Source organism: Euleptes europaea, chromosome 12, assembly GCF_029931775.1.
Source record: "Euleptes europaea isolate rEulEur1 chromosome 12, rEulEur1.hap1, whole genome shotgun sequence".
Lineage (NCBI taxonomy): Eukaryota > Metazoa > Chordata > Lepidosauria > Squamata > Sphaerodactylidae > Euleptes > Euleptes europaea.
The window spans coordinates 20,770,157-20,792,747 of NC_079323.1; the positions used below are offsets into that span (position 1 = coordinate 20,770,157).

Sequence of the window (22,591 nt, forward strand, 5' to 3'; positions counted from 1 at the left end):
TCCCCCCAACTCAAAGCCTTTTCTGGTGGAGAGCACCAACTTTATTGGGGAGAGTGAGCATTCAGCCTGAAGTATATCAAAAACAGTAAAAACACAGAAGTGGGTGGAAGAATAAACAAGTCCCCAGAATATAGAAGTTCACTATCAATGCTCTAGATCATGACCATTGGCAGCAGTTTGGGTATCGCTGAAGAATGGAACAATCCCAAAATAGACTGCTCTTTTGTCTGGCAGTTCTTGCAGGATACAAATCTGGAACTTGATCAGCTGTTATCCTCTACTGCTGATCCCTCTTATTGTGCTTTTCCCCACCCCATAAAAAAATTCCTTAAGTAGTTTTAGGTCCACTGAAAGATGGAAAACATGTAACAGACAGGCTAGGTCTCATCCTACGCTCCTCCCACAATATTTTTAAAATAAGAATAAGGACAGATTTTAATTGATTGTGACCAGTTTGGGTGGGAGGGTAATGCGCTTTAATTACTTTATGTGGTTAGAATAATAGAAACAGAGTTGGGAAAGACCTCCAGGGTTATCTAATCCAATCCCCTGCAAAAAGGAAGGAAATTCACAACTACCTCCCTCCCACACCCCCAGTAACCCCTACTCCATGCCCAGAAGATGGCAAAAAAACTCTCCAGGATCCCTGGCCAATTCATCCTGAAGGAAAGTTGCTTCCTGACTCCAAAGTGGCAATAGGCATTACCCTGGGCATGTAAAAAAGGGCCATGAGAGCCAAGCACTGAAGCAACCCTTCCTGCTCTCCTTCTCATGATCTGCCTAAGTTCACAGGGTCTCATTTTTGCTCCGTCACAGTCACACCTCAAGATCTGTAGTGTAATAAAAGTCACCAGAGGGGAGATGGTTAACGGTGCATCTTAAACTTCAGCATGAAGTCCAGCAAGCATGGTCCAATTCACCTAAAACTTTGCAGCACCAGCTCTGCTGCAATTTTGGTGTACCGTAATTTGTTTAAATAACAGCCCCTCCAGTTCCCTGGAAAGATTTCCCATAGGAGGGAACAATGGACCCAAATAATGTCGAAATCCTGAAAAAGCCCAAATCTGGATACTAAACCAGTATTCAGGACCTGAATAATCTAGAGTACCAATAATTTTACACTTCCTGATATCCAGATATGAAAAATACCAATTTTTGTGACATCTGACCTTTATGTTTCTATCCCCGCAAACATATGGAAGCCAAATAGCCATTTCACTCCCTTTATTTTGCAGTTGTACAGTCACAACCTCAGTTGTGCCACAAGGATCAGTGGGCACCGGGGCTCTTATCTGGAGGGCCTAGTGCCAGGGAACCTATAGGAACCAAGGGCTCCAGCCAACCCAGAGCTCACAGGGATCCTCGATTCAGTCCTTGCCTTCTCGCTCATCTGTCTCCTTCTCACACAGCCCTTGCCTCTAGTGCTCCTTCAAGCCTCCTACCTCTCCATCCTCATCTGACTCTGCCCAGGTACTGCTCGTTCTCCGTGCGGTGGACCCCTGACGAGCCCTTCAAAGCACCTACTTATCACAGGATTCTCCTGGGGAATGATCACTGGTGGAAGCTACACCGGGTCACAGCAGCCCTCTAATGCGGGCTGCAAAAGGGATGGCCCCATGCTGGAGCGATCGGTGGAGCCAGCAGCAAGCATGGGCAGGAGACCAGTAACAAAACTCCCCTGGATGAAGATGGCAGGACGGGAGTCAAGCGCACTGCTCATACCAGTCATAAATTGGTAAAAGAATTCTGGCACAAGACAGCAGACATGGGCAGCCAGAATTCTTGAAGAATACATCACGTAGGAAAATTGGGGAAGGCAAACTGAATTTGGCAAATTTAATTTGAAGGGGGCACACAAACTCAGTCTCACAGTGGAGGAAGCTTAAAGCTCCTCTTTTCTCTCAGCCAATCAAAAAGTGGTAGGGGAGGAGCAGGAAAGGTATAAATGTCTACCTTGTCTCAGACCTTGAACAACTTTACGGTTTTAAAAAACTCAACTGACTTGAGCTGGAAAATATATTTAACTTAAGAAAATGCACACACCCGCCAAATATAATCACATGGAACCTTTCAGTATGAAACAGTTCATCATTTAGAACAGATTTCTGATAAACAGGGAATTTGGATTTAAGTACACTTAATGTTGCTCCCTCCAGGCAAGGAAGTTTTAAAAATATTTCTACTCTTTGTGGTTTCATTTCATGAGATGCATTATTCTTACTATGGCCCTTCACATTTTAACAAGCACCTGTATTTCCCATTGACTTCATCTGGAAACCTAACAAGTCTTATCCCTGGGCAAGCTTTAGAGGGAGGTAAACATTTCAAATTCATCAATCATAACTACTAATGCTTTCAATTTAACATATAGAGAATTTGTCTCCACAACGGAATCTTTTCAACCTCATCTTCTGGCTCAGCATATGGAATTGAACTAAATGCAGAAGTGGAAATAAGGTGCTGTAAATCTATTTAGAGCTTCATGAGAAGGGTGGAGGATATTTCCTCATCTGATTTGAAGAATGTAACACGAGTAAATTTTGTATTGCCGTTTTCAGTTCTGTGGCTGATCACACCCCTTCTGCCCAACCACTCCACTTCCCCAGGGAATGGAAAAGGTCTTTCCTCAAACAATTCCAACAGCTGAATCATAGACAAGGCACAGTGAGGGACAGATGTAAACTGAACCAAGTGTAAGGGAATCACTGCCCGCTAATGGAAAATCCACTTTGATATCAAACGGTTGTGGTGCTTCAAACAAGTTCAGTGCTCCAATCCTAGCATTTAGACAACATTATCACATTTAATTCGACTGGGATAATATACACCGAAGCACAAAGATTATTTTTTTAAAAATCATTAGCGCTGCATTTAAATGCCAAACTTGAGTCCAAGATTTTACACAGTATACAGATTTAACTTGATGCCGTGAAGATTCACCTTGTCTTTCTTTGTGTTGGGATTGCTAAATGCAATATAAACAGTTGCCCATTCATTTTCAATTTAAGAATGCAGAGGTTTTCTAGAAGCAGCATTTTCCTGTTATCATAACTGAAGCTTCATGAATCTAAGTTTGTGTGGACAAGTTTGTGCAGTTAAATTAAAGTACCCCCCTCCTTTCCAGGCTACTCTTCATGTCTACTGAGAGGGCAACCTGCCACCTATCTCAGGCAACTTGATTGGAATTTGGGCCCCATCTGGAGTTTTTGAGGTCTTTTAAATTGGGATTTTACAGTTTTAAATTCAGAATTTATTGTTAATCTTATTGTTGATTATTATTGATATATTTTAAATTATATTACCTGCCCTGAGCCTGGCTTTGGCTGGGGAGGTCAGGCAACAAATCGCAAAAATAAATACATACATACATTTAACATTGCAACCACTTACCACGGTGGGGTTACCGCTGCTTATCAACTGGCTGACTTCATGAAAAATGCTCTTGCAGTCTATTGATTTGTCTAATGATCCTCGTTTCACTATTACTGCTACTGCTAATAATATCTGTTCCCGTACATATTTCTGGAGGCTGCAAATATAACAATTCAAAATATTAAATCTTTAGTATCAACATTGAGCCAGACACCCTACATCTTCTTCTTCATTTATGCTTTTCAGAAGTACCTACAGTATTCCAAGCACGTATGTAAAATACTGAGTTTTACCATCGTTGGATTCATAGAAGCAGACAAGGCCAACTCCCATTTGGAAGAATTCAGCATCTCAGCTGAATTGCGTGTGTTGGCCAGTACTTTGAACTTGATCTTCTAGTGTAGCAGTTGTAGTTTATTGTTGTTACGGTCATAGACCAACACATGTATAAAATACAGTCTTAAATCGACGCTTATATTCTAGTGTAGCAATTGTCGCATGCTACCAGAATATGTATTCAGCGCTTTTATCCATCTTTCATGAAAAATGACCCCCAACGTGTATTAAGTGCCATCAAGTCACTTCCGACTCATGGCAACCCTATGAATCAATGTCCTCCAAAGCATCCTATATTTAACAGCCTTGTTCAGGTCTTGAAAACTGAGGGCTGTGGCTTTCTTTATAATTGACTAGTCTTATGAGGATGTTCACATTTTTAAAAATCAACATTTATTAGCATCTATGAAACAGAACTGTATTATTGAAATATTTTCCATATGAATAGAGAAGTAGAAAACATTGTCGGAGCAGCCCTTTGGAAATACTGTGTACTTACTTAGGCCGTTGTAAGACATACGTTAAAAGGAATGTTCGCAGTGATTCAATACTACTTTTCTCCAACAGAATCCATTCTCGTACAACTGCTTCCATAATCGCTGTGGCGGCTTGAAAAAGGACATAGTCCACTTTACTCGTTTCTGTCGGAAAACCCCAAGATTATAAGTCCACCATTCATAACAAATAACCTGAAAGGCATTTTCCACTCAAACATACTGAGAGAAACAAAGTCAAGCCACAAATTAAACATGTCAAAGAATTGCTCCCAAAACACAGAGGTATATAGCCACCATACTGTCAAAACATTTTGGCTACTCCCAGCCTACTAAGTCGGAGAGCCACTTGCAGGAATCAATAATGTTCTTCCATTCCAATCACACAGCATCTCTTTCACAGAGGCTGGGAAAGGGGGGTGAACACTGCTGCCTTCCATCTCCACCTCAGATGGCTGCAGTCACCTGAAGCCAGCAAGTGTAGGAAAAATAGTTGTTCAAGGCAGGAGACACCATTCACACATAGGTAAAGGTAGTCCCCTATGCAAGCACCGGGTCATTCGTGACCCATGGGGTGACGTCACATCCTGACGTTTACTAGGCAGACTTTGTTTGCGGGATGGTTTGCCAGTGCCTTCCCCAGTCATCTTCCCTTTCAAAGACAAGAAGGCAGCAGGCCAATTCTTTCCATTTGGAGATGCTTATTGATGGAGCATGTGGGCATTTTTCTTTGCTGCTAGACTTAAACCTGTGTTGGGGTGGGGCCAGGCTGCCCTCTCTCCTATCCTGGCAGACACCGTTTAACAGAACACAAAAGGAAAGATGCAACCTCCGCAGTAGCATTCTTGGCTTTAGGGAATATTTGGCAATACTTAACCACGGTCAAAGAACAGGCAGTCAACTGACAGTAGGGCTGGCCAGTTGACCCGCATGCCGGTGCTAGGAAGTTGAGCTCTTAAACCCCCACGTTTTTAACTTTTGTGAATCATTAGCTTTTTGACCTCTGAATCAAAAGCTGGAAAAGCCATCCAACTGGTCTGCCAGTCAGCAGGACTTAACGTATCCAGCCCTTGGAGTAACGTCACACGCCTTGATAGGATGCGCCACCTGCCCTAGCAATAGGCCAAGTATTTAAAAATACACTTTAGGACTTACCTAAAATATGCTTGCAGACAGCAAACGGCGATTTTGATTTTCTAAACGATAAGAATATGTGTTCGGCATGCTGACGTTGTTCATTATTGACCATAGAAGGTGGTGCCTAAGAGGAGAAATAAATATTTCTTTTAATTATGGAATCCAGAAAAGCGACATTTCTGTTGAAAACCATATGTCAATTACCATGAGCTCTTATTCTCACCTACGGGAAGCTGACTCCACTTAACTACAAACTTTTAAATTCCAATACTTATTACCCTCTGGAATAGTTTAAAATGACAGTAAATTCTTTGATCAGTATGAGTTGGAAGGAGCTAAAAGGGAACCTACTAGGACCACTTACTGCCACAAGGTAGGCCCATCAATCTACCCGAGCCTCATCAGCCAACTGAATCCAGTCAAAGAGCAGAGAGCAGGCATGCTGACAGAAGATGCTTAAGGGGCATACATCTTGAGACTCCAACATCTCTGCAAATCTGAGCAAAGGGAAATCTTTCCCAACCCAAAGTACAGTGGTGAGGTTCCTTTCCTTTATCCCTTAGAAGCTCCTTGATCCATCGATCTTGAGCAGCGTAATTTTAGATGTAATGTTTGAGGGATATATGGACTGCAGTGACGAGGTAACAGCTACAGTACTCTACGTGTGTGTAAAGTGCTATCAAGTCACAGTCGACTTATGGCAACCTCTGGTGGGGTTTTCAAGTCAAGAGATGTTCAGAGGTGATCTGCCATTGACTGCCTCTGCATAGCAACCCTGGACTTCCTTGGTGGTCTCCCATGCAAATACTAACCAGGGCTGACCCTGCTTAGCTTCCAAGATTTGACAAGATCAGACTGGCCTGGGCCATCCAGGTCAAGGCACTATAGTACTTAGTGTTTATATATCAAAGCACTTAACAGCAGTATTCCCTATGGAGTAAGCCAGTAACAGTTATTCCCAATTAGGAGAATGGATGATGAAGCCAAGTACAGTGGGTAGGGGGTGTGGCTCAGTGGTAGAGGCTATGCTTGGCATGCAGAAGGTCCCAGGTTCAATCCCCAGTGTTTCCACTTAAAGGGACTAGGCAAGTAGGTGACGCGAAAGACCCCTGCCTGAGACCCTGGAGAGCCGCTGCCGGTCTGAGTAGACAATACTGACTTTGATGGACCAAGAGTCTGATTCAGTATAAGGCAGCTTCATGTGTTCATGTGTGTGTTGCCGTATTTCACAGTGAGCATGTGGCCAAAGCAGAATTTGGCCAGGGACTTCCCTATTAACTGCTCAGTGTTGGCCACAACACCATACCAGCACTCAATCATTCAGGTCTTAATCGGCCACAACACCACCAAGCCATCAGATGGAAAATTTCTGCCTCAGAGTTCATGATGCCCCATATAATATATATGCACCATACTCCCAATTTTTCATCTTGAGAAACTGATAAGGCAGCCTGAGAGTTCTGTGGAGGCATCTTGAAACAGGGAAGCTCAAACTCCAGTGTAACAGCCTTGCTGTCTTACAGTATTTTGTTACGTGAACACTTGGACAAATCTAACATACATGTAATATATACACACCAAGGAAGGCAAACTTTCTGTTTTGAGGCCAATTATACAAAATAGTTTGGGGCTCAGTAATTAAATCTTGGCACACACCCCAATCCTGTTTTGATCAGGTTTTGCAATAATGGTAATGTAATCTAGTAGAAAAGCTTCCAACAGAAATGTCGGCGTAATGGTTAAGAGCAGCGGACTGTAATCTGGAGAACTGGGTTTGATTCCCACCTTCTCCACATGAAACCTGCTGGGTGACCTTAGGCCAGTCAAAGTTCTCCCAAAACTCTCTCAACCCCACCTGCCTCACAAGGTGCCTGCTGTGGTGGTGGGGAGGCAATTAAAAGCCTCATTGGGACTCCTTACAGTAAGTATTTATTATGGTCCTAGACCAGAATGCTATTATATACATAGAATTAAGTGCTACATAGGTTGTAAATATAAATATCATGTCTTCAATCAGCCTCCATATGACTGATGAACATTCATCACTAAAATATAAAGTAAAATAATACTAAAACAGATGAAAATAAGTAAAAAGGAAGATATTCGATATTAGCTGCTTTTGATCCTTCTTGAACCTGTGTAGACCAAGATTTTCCTGATCTTTAAAACCAGCTAGCCAAATTTTGCCACCTTAAAAATCATCTCCTGATCCTTCCAGAGGAATCCTTCTGTACCTACCCTCCAGAATAGCAGAGGGGAGTGCATTATAATGCAATAGAGTAAATGCTCTCCTATAATCTGGATTGTCTAGGTGGAAAATGATCATATTGTCTAGGTGGAAAATGATCATATCTTCTAGATAGAAAAATTGCCCAAAATAATCTTACAGAAACCTCTGGAAAAGCATGACATGGTGAATGGATTAATGGAATTCATTTACCAAAAGATGTAAACATTGCATGAATATACAGCCTCATGCTACATAATTAAAAACTAATTCGTATTTCATGATGAATAACATTTGGACTATAATGTATCTTAAACAGCAAACTATCTTTAGATAGCTTTCTCCTCAAAAAGCATTTTATTTAAGAAATCCGATTTAAATTTAAAAATCCGACTTAAATTTAAAAATCCAATTTAAGTGTTAAAAATCTGATGTTTTGGATTTAAAAAAAAACCTTTGATATTTATCTACCCTGGCCAGGGCACGGGTTATAAAACACAAAGCTAGAAATGTAGTTCTCCCTCGGCCTAAACAAAATTATTTTCCTTACAACAATATGACGGCCTCAGGCTGATAAGGAGCCCAATCAAAACTGCTGGATTCAGGCCCCGAGATGCCACTTGGCCACGCCTGTCCTCATCTGTAGCAAACAGCAACAGATAAATTTTACAATGCCCAAGACATTGTAAGCCGGTTTGATTCTTCCTTAAATGGTAGAGAAAGTCAGCACGTAAAAACCAGCTCTTCTTCATCATTCTAAATCTGAAGAACCAAATCTGAGAAACCAAAGCTAGTGATAGCATACTTTCTGGGACAAGTCAGGGTATCTAAAAAACGAATTAAAGCTTTTCCCCCAGAGGCACGGCAATACTAAGAAGCTGAAGACAGAGATATTAATTTCCAAGCCCGTGGAAGCATGGCGGCATCAGCAGTGATATACTGCCCTCTAGTGTGATGCATAAGTCAGCACACAGCAAAAGAAAATAGACAACTTACACAAACTCAAGTCACATCTGACTTATGGCAACTCTGCAGAGTTTTCAAGGCAAGAGACGTTCAGAGGTGGGTTTGCCACTACCTGCCTCCGCATAGCAACCCTAGTATTCCTTCTTGGTCTCCCATCCAAGTATTTACCAGGACTGACCCCGCTTAGCTTCTGAGATCTGATGAGATTGGGCTAGCCTGGACCATTTCTAGCCTTAAGCATTCAGAATTAAGTTTCAAAGAGTTAATCAATTACAGTCCTCCTTTGCACTCTGGCACCTGCACATTTCAGTTCCATTGCCTTCAAGATTTTCAGACCATCTCTTAGGGACACCCACTATTTAAGAAACACAAACGTTCAAAGGAGTCTACAATCATGCTGATCAGATCGAAATCAAGTATTGTTTGCCTTTGGATTGCAGCACTAATAAGCAATTGCCAATCACGAATTAAAATAATTCTTGTCTCTCAGCTTCAACTTGCAATTAAGACTACCATCTATGTTAGTAGAAGAAACTGAAAAAAACAGCAATGTCTAGACAAAAAAAAACAGGCTAGCATGTTTTCAATAATGCAAAAGAGAGCACCAAGATTAGAAAGGCAAACCAATAAAATAACTTAAAATACCTAATAACTTAAAATGCCTATGAATAAACAACATATCCACTGGGCCCAAAGGCACCTACGGGAGTGAAGATACAAACCACCAAAAAGGAAAAGAAATGCCAGAGAGTTTTACTACTAGCATTGCCCTGACATTTTCCAAAGGAGCAGGCCAAAAGGAAGTGTTGACAACTACAAGCAAAGAACAATGAAGTAAGAAGCAACGAGGACCCAAAGAAGACTGAAAACAAATGGAACCAGAAGAAAAAGAAGGAGTACAAACTGAGTAAATTATATTTGCAAAATAAATTGATCTTTCATACAGAAAGGAAAGTTTTAACCTAAGGTGCTTAGCAGACAGGGATTAACTTTTATGAGGTTTCGCATATTTGTATTTAATGTACATTTCACAATAAACATTTTAAAGGCATATAATAAGTTTCAAAATGTTCTTAAATCAAGCATCATAAAGGTCACATGAAAACACAAAGCTGCCTTATACCAAGTCAGATCATTGGCCTTTCAAGGTCGGCACTATGTCATGGCTTCTGTGCAGTCCCACACTGGCAAAAAGAGACCTCCCAAGGCCTGTCTATCAAGGTCAGTTCTGTCTGACTCAACAGCAGCTCTCCAGGGTCTCACATAGAAGTTTTTCGCATCACCTCCCACCTGATCATTTTAACTGGAGATGCTTGGGACTTGGACCTTCAGCGTGCCAAGCTGATGCCCTACCACTGAGCAACAGCCCTTGCAATGGGTCTTGCATTTAGTAGCAAGATTATGAGTATTTCTGATTGTAACTGATGACCAAAGGGAACCTCCACATTCAAAGGCACTCTGCCTCTGAATACCAATGCTAGGAGGCAACATCAGGGCAAGGCCTCAGCCTCAATGCCTTGTGGTTGGACCTCCAGAGGAACTGGTTGGCCACTGTGTGAGACAGGATGCTGGACTAAATGGACCACTGGTATGCTCCAGCAGGGCTTTTCTTGTGTTCTTAGAAAAACGAAAAACGTAAGTAGTTATTTCTCATGTCATGGAAGGAAAAACTGCTCTGCCCAGCAACTATCAGTCTTGCCTCTACACATTTTGGGCACTTAGACAAGATACACAAAGGGTTAATAAGACTAATACAGGGGGGTTTGAACTAGCTCAGCTGAATTCTGGATTTTAATTTTATTATTATTTGCATTTGCACTGACCATCGAATGACATCGAAGTATTTTTTAAAACTCCAGGTCAGATTCAAGAAATTGGCCATGTGGCATGGAGCCCACTGCTCAAGAGCAAGACTAAACCTCATTAGTGCTCACAGAATGCGATTCACAGTCCTTTGGGTCCTAGAGTTAAGTCTTCAAGTAAATGATCTTGTTTGGACTTCTTGCATGCACGGAAACAAACAGAAATTCATCATAGCTGTCTTTGGGTTGGATCCACACCTCCATTGCATGAAGGACAGGACACTTCAACTTATGAAAGACAGGATCCCCCCCTCATCAATACCACTTCCTTATTCGCCCTTCTGCCAATTTCATTCAAGGACAGGGAAACCCATCCCATCTTCCGGACATATTCAGAATATTTCACACATACACCCCAAATAAAATCTACTGAACAAGGGTTGATGAGTTCTCCAATATTGTCTTTGACTGGATCCCTCTGTCAAGAGTCCCTGATCCCTCAAAGACTTACAGATGGTAACTAAGGTCACCCACTTCAAGTTGTGAAGGCCTGGGGCAGGATGGAAACAGCAAAATTGAGGGGCCCATCTCTTCCTGAGGATTTTTTTTAAGTTTCCCAATGGAAAATTGGGAAATTTGGGAGAACACTTAAAAAAACCCACTTATGAAATATTCTCTTGTGCTTCCTATGTATGCTGTAGACCTGTACAACATAATAGAAAGAATATGCTTATTGCTTAAATATGAATTAAAATGCTACAATATGTATTATAATACATTAAAAAGAGTTCAGTGTCCACAATGTTATAAACTTTTAACTAAATATCCAAATGTGCTGCTAGTCGTATTGTGACTGCTTGAGACTCTTCCTGTTGAAATAATACTTTTCTCTAGTACATTGTTTAAATTTCAACTTATTTTTTTCTACTGCTCAGATAGCAAAAACTAAGGTACATGTGCTAAGGTACTGAAGGATTCAGCAATTTGGAGCAGTCTCTCTAGTACTGGGTATTGAGAGTGTCTGCCACACATTCAGGGTTAGGTGGGGCCGACATACCCTCTAAAGTCCTTCTTGGAGACCTCAATAGGGGTTCAGGCTAGAGAGGGGGCAGGTATAACAATACCTAGGTCTTCCTCCTCTTTTTCTATTGCCCTCCCCTGTAGGCAATTAGCCAGGAGGAGGGCTAACTTGTCCTCCCAGAATCGAGTCCCTGGCCCTTATATGGCCCTAGGATATGCCGTCCTCTTCCTGCCTCCCTGAGGGTTCCCCCATCCTCCTGGGTTGATTGGCAGGAGCTATTACCAATCAGGTGTGACTGGGCCAGGCCGGCCTCCAGCTTCGCTATCCACCTCCTTTAAATGGCTGCCCTGTTCTTTGCCCCCCCCCCACATCCCCGGCCAGCTTGTGCTGGTACAATTAACTTGCTGACAATTGTAATATTACTTATGCCATTAAAGGTTTTTCATTCTTTAAATTAACCTGCTGGGCATGCCACAAGCCTTTTTGGCAGGCCCTGCTTCAATGGCCCTATCACCAGGAGGGCAGACTGCCCTGCTGTGAAGACCAACATGGATGGGGTCAAGGTCTGCTGTGCACAGGCCATTGCCAGCAGGCCGCTCCGGTTGGTGCCAAGGCTACCCCCAGACAGATATATTCGCAAATCTCCTTGCAGTAGAAAACTGAGGCGTTTTATAAATATGTCAAATAGTACAACTTTATATATTAAATTCATGTTATATTGTTAAAGCGGTAAAAAAGTTTGTGTTCACTAGAAAAGTAAGAACTGCTTATGTTTCAATTTTCCCTTAAATTCCTGTGTTTTTTAAAAAACCGTTTCAAATTGTCCAGGTGATACCGCTTTACATCCATCACAATTCATTTCAATTGGATAAGTATTAGTAACCTTGAGCAATCCCACACACAAATTAATTAAAATAACTGTAAAAAATGTGGGGGGGGGGTTAGGGTCTGCCGTGGCAGGCATTTTGTGGTGGCACTCACTACCAACTCCAGCAGCGCCCACAGACTTAGCGAGGTAAACAATGATCAGTTTGGTGTTCTTTGTATCCAACCCCTTTATCTCTAAACAGACATAAATATTGCATACTGCATGTCCAAAGGCTTTAAGGCATTCACCTAGACAGTATAATGCTCTATTCAGATGAAAATCAATATTTTAATTATTAAAGTAAATAATATATGAACGGGCAAATGGAAAACTTCATTTAAATCAAGGTAGCCAATCCCCTTTGCCATCTCTTCAACACTTGGTGATAAAATTAGTTGCTCCCCACCCCACCTTGGTAATTTAAATTAAGCCACTCAACCTTCGCTAATAAAATATTGTATACTATATACTTAATAAAAAGAGAAATAGGTGTGATTAATTTTAAGAAGGACACCACAGACGTATTCTGAGTGTCTTCATTATTTGTATGATAAATTAAAGGCTCCCCAGTTGAAGTGCGTAGGTGCTTGATATGGTCAAGTAACATTTCCCCAAAAAGCTAGTAAAGATCATTCATCATTCAAGCAATGGCAAACGAGACAGGATACAGGAAGTTCCATTTGCTTTTTGCCAATGTTAAGAAAAGTATTGTCGAAGGCTTTCACGGTCAGAGTTCATTGGTTCTTGTAGGTTATCCGGGCTGTGTAACCGTGGTCTTGGAATTTTCTTTCCTGACGTTTCGCCAGCAACTGTGGCAGGCATCTTCAGAGTAGTAACACTGAAGGACAGTGTCTCTCAGTGTCAAGTGTGTAGGAAGAGTCAGAGAGGGGTTGGGTTTGAGCTGAGTATTGTCCTGCAGGACAATACTCAGCTCAAACCCAACCCCTTTCTGACTATATATTACTCTTCCTACACCCTTGACACTGAGAGACACTGTCCTTCAGTGTTACTACTCTGAAGATGCCTGCCACAGTTGCTGGCGAAACGTCAGGAAAGAAAATTCCAAGACCACGGTTACACAGCCCGGATAACCTACAAGAACCAGTTAAGAAAAGTGGTTGTATTTGAGGAAGGAATAATTAGGCAGCTGGGAGGAAAAAACATCTTGTTTAAATTTCACATTTGGTTAGTGAACAAAACCAATATTTACTATCCCATTCTCCTATCATGTACTTCCAATCCTTTAAATATATATATATTTGTGGAGGAGCAGGGAATCAAACCCCGTTCTCCAGATGAAAGTCCGCCTCTCTTAACCACTACGCCACACTGGCTGACAGCCTGATTTTGGAATTTTCTCCTTATAGCCATTTGCCAGACAACAAATTTAGAATCTTTTCAGCACCAGCTGAAGACGTCTAATTTCCCCCAGGTATTTTAGATGTTCCCCCTTCCCTCATGGAGTATTATCAGCCATTTCAAATGTTATGCTACCATTCTTTTAAAAAGCCTTCGTTCGTTTGTTTTTTAAATGACAGGACCTTTTAAGGTTTGTAAAACCCTTACCTAAATTATGAATCCATAGTTGTGTTAACTGCTTTTAATCTGCAATTTTTAAAATTCTATTTTGCTGCTCTTCTCATTTTATTGTGCTGTAATATTGTAGCAAGAGAAAATTGTTTTTTAGAAAATGTGGCTGGGGTGTTTTGATCTTGTTTACGATTACATTGTGTTTTATTTATTTCTGACGTGTAGCTTTGTTAGCCACCTTGATACTTAGGAGCTAGGAAGGTGGGACATAAATGTTTTAAATACGTACAATATTGCTATTTATCATGTTCTGACCTGTCTCCTAAATAACTCTATAGAGAGGCGTGGTAACTATTTTACATAAACACATGCAAATCAATAGACAATGTTTATTGGAGCACGTTAATTTCCTTTGAATCCTATGAATGCAAACCCAATCTTGTTAGCCCAACAGGCATTGCTTATAAACACAGGAAGCTGCCTTATACTGAATGCTGGACCAAAGGTCTGAAAATCAGCATTGTCTACACAGACTGGTAGCAGCTCTCCAAGGTCTCAGGTGGAGGTCTTTCACATCACCTACTGCCTGGTCCTTTTAACTGGAGATGCCAGGGGTTGAACCTGGGACCTTCTGAATGCAAAGCAGATGCTCTTCCAGTAATCCACAGCCTCATCTTCTCATCCTAAACACCTTTATGGACAAGTACTCCCAGGTACTTCTGCATTCTGAAGAGATGCAGAGTTTTAAAGACTGTTTTAAAAACTGACTGCAAAGTATGAATTTTTATCCTTTTCATCCCAAGGTTGCACACCTAAGCCTATTTATGCCACAGTTTTAAAGTGTCTTTCTTTCACAAAACAGAGAACTTTAACTACATTTTGACTAGTAGCCATGGATAGCCCTATCCTCCATTAACATGTCCATCTGTCCTTTGAGGGAGTCTTACCTCATATAGGTCTTGTGAGAACACAATAGAATAGCCTCATGCAAAGTAAATGCACCAAACAAACTGTGTGATATGCAGAGGGGTAGTAGGCGTGGAGAAATTAGCATTGGTAATGAGACACCTAATCCAATCACACCTCCTAATGTCATTTACATTGCCATTGTGTGTCTAATTCACTCCTCCACTTAAGGATGGACTCACATTCAAGCTGTTTCTGAAGAAGTGAACTGGGGCTCATGAAAGTTCATACCCTAGTCTACTGGACTCTTGCTCTTTTCTACTGCTATTGACAGACTAACATGGCTACCTCTCATGATCTGTCTCCTTGAATAACTATGTTAGTCTATAGATGTTATCTGGATTTGCTTTGGGGGGGAAAACTATTGATATGGAATATAAACTGTAAGTGCTGCTTGCACATACAGAGCAATAGTCAACCACACAGCTTTACAGTGAGATCTTAAGCCGTTACACCATTCTAAGTCCACTAACTTCAGTGGATTTAGAAGGGTGTAGCACAGCCCTGTCCTGACCTGGATAGCCCCAGGCTAGCCTGATCTTGTCAGATCTCAAAAGCTAAGCAGGGTCAACCCTGGTTAGCATTTGGATGGGAGACCACCAAGGAAAACCAGGGTTGCTGTGTAGAGGAAGGCACTGGCAAACCACCTCTGTTAGTCTCTTGCCATGAAAACCCCAAAAGGGGTCGCCATAAGTCAGCTGCAACTTGACAGCACTTTACACACACACAGCACAGCCCTGTATGTTTCCCATTTGTAAAACAGATTAGCAAGCAAGCTGTTTTTATGACAGTTAGCAAACACTGTACTTACATTCTGGCTAAATACTTATGAAGTATTTGTTTACAGAACTCTTTTTACCTTATAAATTTTGAGGAATGAGATTTTACTGCTTTAATATATTACAGCATCATAAATTAGTTTGAGCACATATGAAAAGAACACAACAGATTAATTTTATATATAAAGTTAAATAAATCACTTCCCATTTTAAAAGGTTATAGAAATTCATGGTCATAATTACCTTGGCCTTCCTCTCACACATACCACAGAAAGGGCTAAAGATTCTACCCAAAATAAATTAACTGCACTTTAGATCTCCCCACACACAAAGTTCTGACATCACCAATAAATAATACTACAGCTACCTTGTTACCAATTTAACACACAATTTCCCTCTTAAAGCCTTCCAAATTGGCAGCCATCACCACATCCTGGGAGTTCCACAGTTGCTAATTTTTGAAGCACCCTACTTTTCTGACCTTGGCAGGCATGACTCTCCCACCATCTCAATCCATCAAAAGGAATGGCACTCATATTCACAGATGTTTGATCCCAGTTACCCTTGAGTGTCTGTTCCCTGCAACTGGATGTTTCAATTCTCACGGGCCTTTTCTGCCATCTTGCCAGAAAACCAAAATGCAGAATTTCAGTCCATCTGAACTAATAAATCGGGTTCTCTAGTTATTTGGGCGGGGGATATCATGGATAGGCAAAATTATGAGTAAACTGGTTGCTAGGAATGTTTGAAGCTCTCTAGGAAAGTGGCCAACATGGCTCAACCCTTTCTCCTGTTTTAAGGTAGAGAACACATAGCTTTAAAATGTTCTCATTCTTTAAAAACGTATTTTCTCTTGTTAAATGTGCAAGTATAAAATGCAGCAACCAAGAAGACTCTACCCACACATGCAATCAAAGATTTCTTATTGTCACCTAGTGAAAACCTCAAGAACTCAGAGTTTTACTCTTCCAGAGCTACCAACAAGAACCTCGTGGGCTCAAATTCTGGTCTGCACATAAGACTTGTTTTACCATATCTAGTGACGCCGTTACAAATTAAACAATAGCCCAAATGATAAAGGTGTTTCAACAGTATGAAAGAGTTCTTTCTCTGAAGCATTCTTGACATGATGCAGTCCAACAACAATTTAAGCCTTCCCTATCTAGAATGACTATTACGGAAGTTAATGCCCACATACACACACCACACTCAAGATGAGTCCTTGCTTCAATCATGGCACTTTCCCATGAGCAAGGTTTTTATCTGGCCTGCTCCATTAAGAGTTCTGTATTTGTAAGTTGTTGGGACAGTGTGCAAAAACATAGCAGGACCAGCTTGTTCTTACTGGTAAGCCATTTATCCACATACATACAAGGAAAGGGTCTGCAACATTAAGATGCTGTGTAGAAGGATTCAGTTTGTAGAGTCTCAATTTCCATTCTTAACAACATTGGCAAAGGGGAAAAATTCCCCTTATACTCATTCATCCTGAGCAAGGTCCACATATTTTTCCCCAAAATATCCCATTCTCAAATAATGAACAGCATTCATTCACTTCTTCATGAAAAAGTAGCAGGAGAAACTTATGAAGTTTTTGCAGTCTATAGCAATATGGTCCATTGAGTATTTCAAACAAAATATCTAAATAGCAACCTTAGTGGCATACGGCAAGCCCTGTACAAGCATACCTCGGAGATATCGCAGGTACGGTTCCAGATCACCACAATAAAGCAAATATCACAATAAAGCAAGTCACATGAATTTTTTGGTTTCCCGGTGCATCTAAAAGTTACCTTTACACTATACTGTACTGTGCCACAGCATTATGTCTAAATAAAACAATGTACTGTAATAATAATGAAAAAGTTTGAAATACTGTGAGAATTACTAAAATGTGACACAGAGACATGAAGAGAGCACGTGCTGTTGGAAAAATAGCACCAATAGACTTACTCAAAAACACAATATCTGCAAGGTGTAATAAAGTAAAGTGCAATAAAATGAGGTATGCCTGTACTCCTCTGCACCACGGTGGTCTCTAGTCTGAGTCCAGCAGCAACCACTAATCAAGAGCATTAACTTTGTGAAGGGTTCACTGCTCACATGTAACACACATCAAAAATCTCAGGTTCAGTCTGCTTCATCTCTGGCTAAAGTATCCTAGGTGGCAGACCAGGAAAATACATTGTGCAAGACTTTGGTGAGCTGCTTCCAACTGCACTGGACAGTACACAGCAAGATGAACCAATAGACTGGTTTTGTCTAAGGCAATATTTATATATTCAAATCTCTGAGGTTCTACATATCTGTGAAAAGTACCCTAGTGAGTAAACCTTTTTCTTAAAGCTTGAAACATATTTCAGGAATCTACAGAACTCTAAAAGCAATTGTTAAAGTTCTAGTCTACATCCCTCGCAGAATTATACTGCAGCTTTATATTAACATGACAGAGTCAAACATAACCATAAAAATAGATCATGATGGGTAGCCATGTTAGTCTGTCCCTTGCAGTAGAAAAGAGCAAAAGTCCAGTAGCACCTTAAAGACTAACACAATTTCTGGCCGTAGCTGGGGGAGGGGCACAGCTGGGGGGCAAGGAGGGCAGCCATAGTCCCTGTGGCATGCAGAGAGGGTGGGCAGACCTGCCTCTCCTACAGGAAGAGCGGGCCAGGTAGGAGAGGCAGTTCTGCTGCCTTCTCTACATGCCACAGGGGCGGCAGCTGTAATCCTTGTGTCCCAGCCCTGGGGTACACCAAGAGTATAACTCTGCTTAGCATGGCACTATACATTCCCTAAATATTTAACTTTACTTATGTTATTTATTTATTATAAGGCACCCTGTTACTTCTTGGTAACAATTCTCATGATTTTAAATAAGGTCTCTTACTATCTGCAGACATGCTGGCTGGAGTCAACACTTAGAAGGTGCTTCTTTTTTCGAGTGTTCCCCATTTCAGCCTTATGTATTTGATGCCTAACATATTCTGATTGTAACATAATGCAACACTTGTAATGTGTAGAAGTAGCTTACTTCATGCCACACATCGCCAGGACTCCTTTATTGTCATAGACAGTCAAGTTGGATGCTGTACTTGGAAAGTCTTTACAATATGCCAGTGTTTAAGGTCTATTCCATTTCTAGAACAGCAAAATCCTACAGATGTTTTATAGTTCACACACAAGTCTTGCACAGACAAGTAAAAGAAGTGTGCATGTCAGTGAAATAAAGAATATATCTTCATATATGCAGAGAGGACTAACATACTCATACCAATCTCTGTGCTCAACAGTTTTTTCCCTGCCACACTGTAGATCCAGATAAGAGTTATTAATCCAGGCATAAGTTTTTATTTATTTAGCTTAGATCTTTATATCCTGCTTTTCTCCCCAATGGGGACTCAAAGTGGCTTCTGACATTGTTCTTTCCTCTGTCATTTTACCCTTACAACAACCACCCTCTGAGTTAGGTTAGGCTGAAAGACAGTGACTGGCCCAACAGCCACCTAGCAAGCTTTCATGGATGGCAGAGTGGGGATTCGAACCCCAGTCTCCCAGCTCCTAGTCCAACACTCTAACTACTACACAATGCTGGTATTCAACACCACACTGGCTCCTTACAAATATACATAAACCTATCTACTTAAAGTGTAAACTATGCACCAACAGAACTTTATCTATATACCTGAACTGAAAGTGAAGATCATTGGTCTCTTGTGCTACCTTTACCACACAACAAGAATATGGAGACCCACCCTCACAAAAAGGCCTCTGCAATCTACTAACAGATCCCAAACTTCCACTACGAAATCAAAGTTTTACAACTGCAGAAATAAGAGGAAATGTGATAGTACAAAGGAGACTTACTTTCAGCAACAATAACTGAAGCAGAAATATTAAGCACAGTAAAGCAGAGTCCCTGCATACAATTTCTACAGATCACTCACTTGCCAATGTGGTATGGTAGAGAGGGGAATATCTGGGTTCAATTCCCAGCTCAGCCATGAAGTCTGCTGACTGTCCTTTGGGGGAGTCTTACCTCATATAGGTCTTGTGAGAACAAAATAGAATAGCCTCATGCAAAGTAAATGCACCAAACAAACTGTGTGATATGCAGAGGGGTAGTAGGCGTGGAGAAATTAGCATTGGTAATGAGACACCTAATCCAATCACACCTCCTAATGTCATTTACATTGCCATTGTGTGTCTAATTCACTCCTCCACTTAAGGATGGACTCACATTCAAGCTGTTTCTGAAGAAGTGAACTGGGGCTCATGAAAGTTCCTACCCTGCCAGAAATTTTGTTAGTCTACTGGACTCTTGCTCTTTTCTACTGCTATTGACAGACTAACATGGCTACCTCTCATGATCTGTCTCCTTGAATAACTATGTTAGTCTATAGATGTTATCTGGATTTGCTTTGGGGGGGGAAACTATTGATATGGAATATAAACTGTAAGTGCTGCTTGCACATACAGAGCAATAGTCAACCACACAGCTTTACAGTGAGATCTTAAGCCGTTACACCATTCTAAGTCCACTAACTTCAGTGGATTTAGAAGGGTGTAGCACAGCCCTGTCCTGACCTGGATAGCCCCAGGCTAGCCTGATCTTGTCAGATCTCAAAAGCTAAGCAGGGTCAACCCTGGTTAGCATTTGGATGGGAGACCACCAAGGAATACCAGGGTTGCTGTGTAGAGGAAGGCACTGGCAAACCACCTCTGTTAGTCTCTTGCCATGAAAACCCCAAAAGGGGTCGCCATAAGTCAGCTGCAACTTGACAGCACTTTACACACACACAGCACAGCCCTGTATGTTTCCCATTTGTAAAACAGATTAGCAAGCAAGCTGTTTTTATGACAGTTAGCAAACACTGTACTTACATTCTGGCTAAATACTTATTTGTTTACAGAACTCTTTTTACCTTATAAATTTTGAGGAATGAGATTTTACTGCTTTAATATATTACAGCATCATAAATTAGTTTGAGCACATATGAAAAGAACACAACAGATTAATTTTATATATAAAGTTAAATAAATCACTTCCCATTTTAAAAGGTTATAGAAATTCATGGTCATAATTACCTTGGCCTTCCTCTCACACATACCACAGAAAGGGCTAAAGATTCTACCCAAAATAAATTAACTGCACTTTAGATCTCCCCACACACAAAGTTCTGACATCACCAATAAATAATACTACAGCTACCTTGTTACCAATTTAACACACAATTTCCCGCTTGTACAGAAAAGCCTGTTACATGAAAAAGTATTGCTACTTGGTCTTAGGTTTTCCTCACCGTCACTGATTGGTAAACAAAAAGAAAGTTGGCAAAACAGGCAGTTTAATGGGTGTAGCACACACAGAAGCATGCATACATGGCAAGATGAAGGAAGAGGGGAGATTTTTTGAGACGAAGCTAGACCTCAGGAGGAAACGAACACCAGCCAGAAAAAACACTTTCTACCAGCGTCAATAAAGTCACTAACCAGGGAGCGAACGAGATGCAAAACGGGGGAGAGGGGAGATTCAGCCCGGCTGGAGCACGTGGGGGCAGGAGTGAAGCAGAGCATTGGGGGGAGAGGTGAAAGGAGTAGGAGACTCAGCCCTGCAGGGAGGGCCACAAGGAGCCTGCTGCAGGTGGGGTTTCTCAAGGGAGGTAGAAGAGGGCAGCGAGATCCGTTGCACACGTTCACTGGGAAGCAAACCCCTCCGAGCTCAGTGGGACTCGTCTCCAAACCAAGAGTTACCTAATTCACCGTGGGTAGCCGTGTTAGCCTGTCTGCAGTAGTAGAAAAGGGCAAGAGTCCAGGAGCACCTTAAAGACTAATAAGCATATTTTCTGGTAGGGTATGAGCTCATACCCTACCAGAAAATATGCTTGTTAGTCTTTAAGGTGCTCCTGGACTCTTGCCCTTTTCTACTGCAAGAGTTACCTAGGAAAGCCTCAGCCCGAGCAGAGAGGACGGATGCGTGAGGCAACTGCAAAGTTTCTAGGGCGCCGCACGGGAGGGAAAAGCTAGGAAGTCCCTGCAAGGTTACCCGAGGAGACTTCCAGAGAGGGTGCCCTGGAACGAGAGGCACCTGAAGGGAGCGTTCCCCACATCGACAGGGCTGCTGTACGGGGGTCCCTCGCTCTCTCCCCCGGGGGGCTAAGCAGGGGCGCCACCCCGGACGCGCACCCTCGGCCGCCCCTCTCGCCCACCCCGCCGCGGCGCTCTCACCATCAGCACTTTGGCCGCGCTCTCCAGCTGGGCGATCACCTCGGGGGCTCCCCCCGCCGCCGCGGCCGCCGCCATCATGGCCTCTCTTCAATGACGCGCCATGCGGTGCACTCTGGGACGAGGCGGCCGCTCAGCCAATCGCAGGCCGCGGCGGGCGAAGGAGGGGGCGTGCAGGGCGAGCGAGGCGGGCAGTTGGGCCGGAGGCGCCTCCAGTGCGGGAGGCGGGCCTCGCCGGCGGGGAGGGCGGTTGGGGGGATGGAGAGTTTCAGTGCTGAAAGGGCGCCTGAGGCACCGCTCCAGGCGCTGGCTTCGGCCTCCGTTCCCCCCCCCCGCTCAGTGCCAATCACTGTTTGTTTGTTTTTTAAATAATTTTTATTATTTTCTTCATTTAATATATCAACATATGGTATAATTAACGAATTATAGTCTAATGTGATTTTTAATCAATGAATACAATAACACGTTTTTTTTATTTTCTGTCAACACAGGGCACACAGGTGGGTGGTTGGGTATAGGGCACTATAGACCTTTTTTAAAAAAAATAAAGAATAGATAGCAAAATAAATGTATTAGTTAAGGTCGTAATAGTGCGCTTTATATGTTGTTTTTTTATGTTTTATAATGTTATTTTTTCTTTTTTTGTATGTTTTATTATATGAAATCAATAAAAAAATAAAAAAGAACATATGAAACAGCATCCAATACTAAAAATAATGATAATAATAATAAAAAGAAAAATATTACAATTCAACCATAATATGAATTCCCCCTCACCCTCTTCCATCTAAATTTTTTTTCTTTTAATCTTTTGATAGCGAAACTAATCCCATTATTGTTTAACATATGTTAATCTTGTTTTATTTAGCAA

The 22,591-nt window shown here is 41.7% G+C and overlaps 1 protein-coding gene across 1 annotated transcript in view; it reads right to left on the reverse strand.

Moving 5' to 3' along the window:
- Positions 1 to 21,820, reverse strand: part of XPO4 (exportin 4) — a 69,640-nt gene extending 47,820 nt beyond the window's left edge. The window contains exons 1-4 of the mRNA XM_056858715.1: positions 21,724 to 21,820; positions 5,358 to 5,463; positions 4,208 to 4,349; positions 3,391 to 3,529 (exon numbers count right to left, since the gene is read on the reverse strand). Of these exons, the coding sequence (XP_056714693.1) occupies positions 3,391 to 3,529; positions 4,208 to 4,349; positions 5,358 to 5,463; positions 21,724 to 21,801 (465 nt within the window). The 5' untranslated portion in view covers positions 21,802 to 21,820. The remainder of the gene's footprint in view (positions 1 to 3,390; positions 3,530 to 4,207; positions 4,350 to 5,357; positions 5,464 to 21,723) is intronic.
- Positions 21,821 to 22,591: the final 771 nt, after the last annotated feature.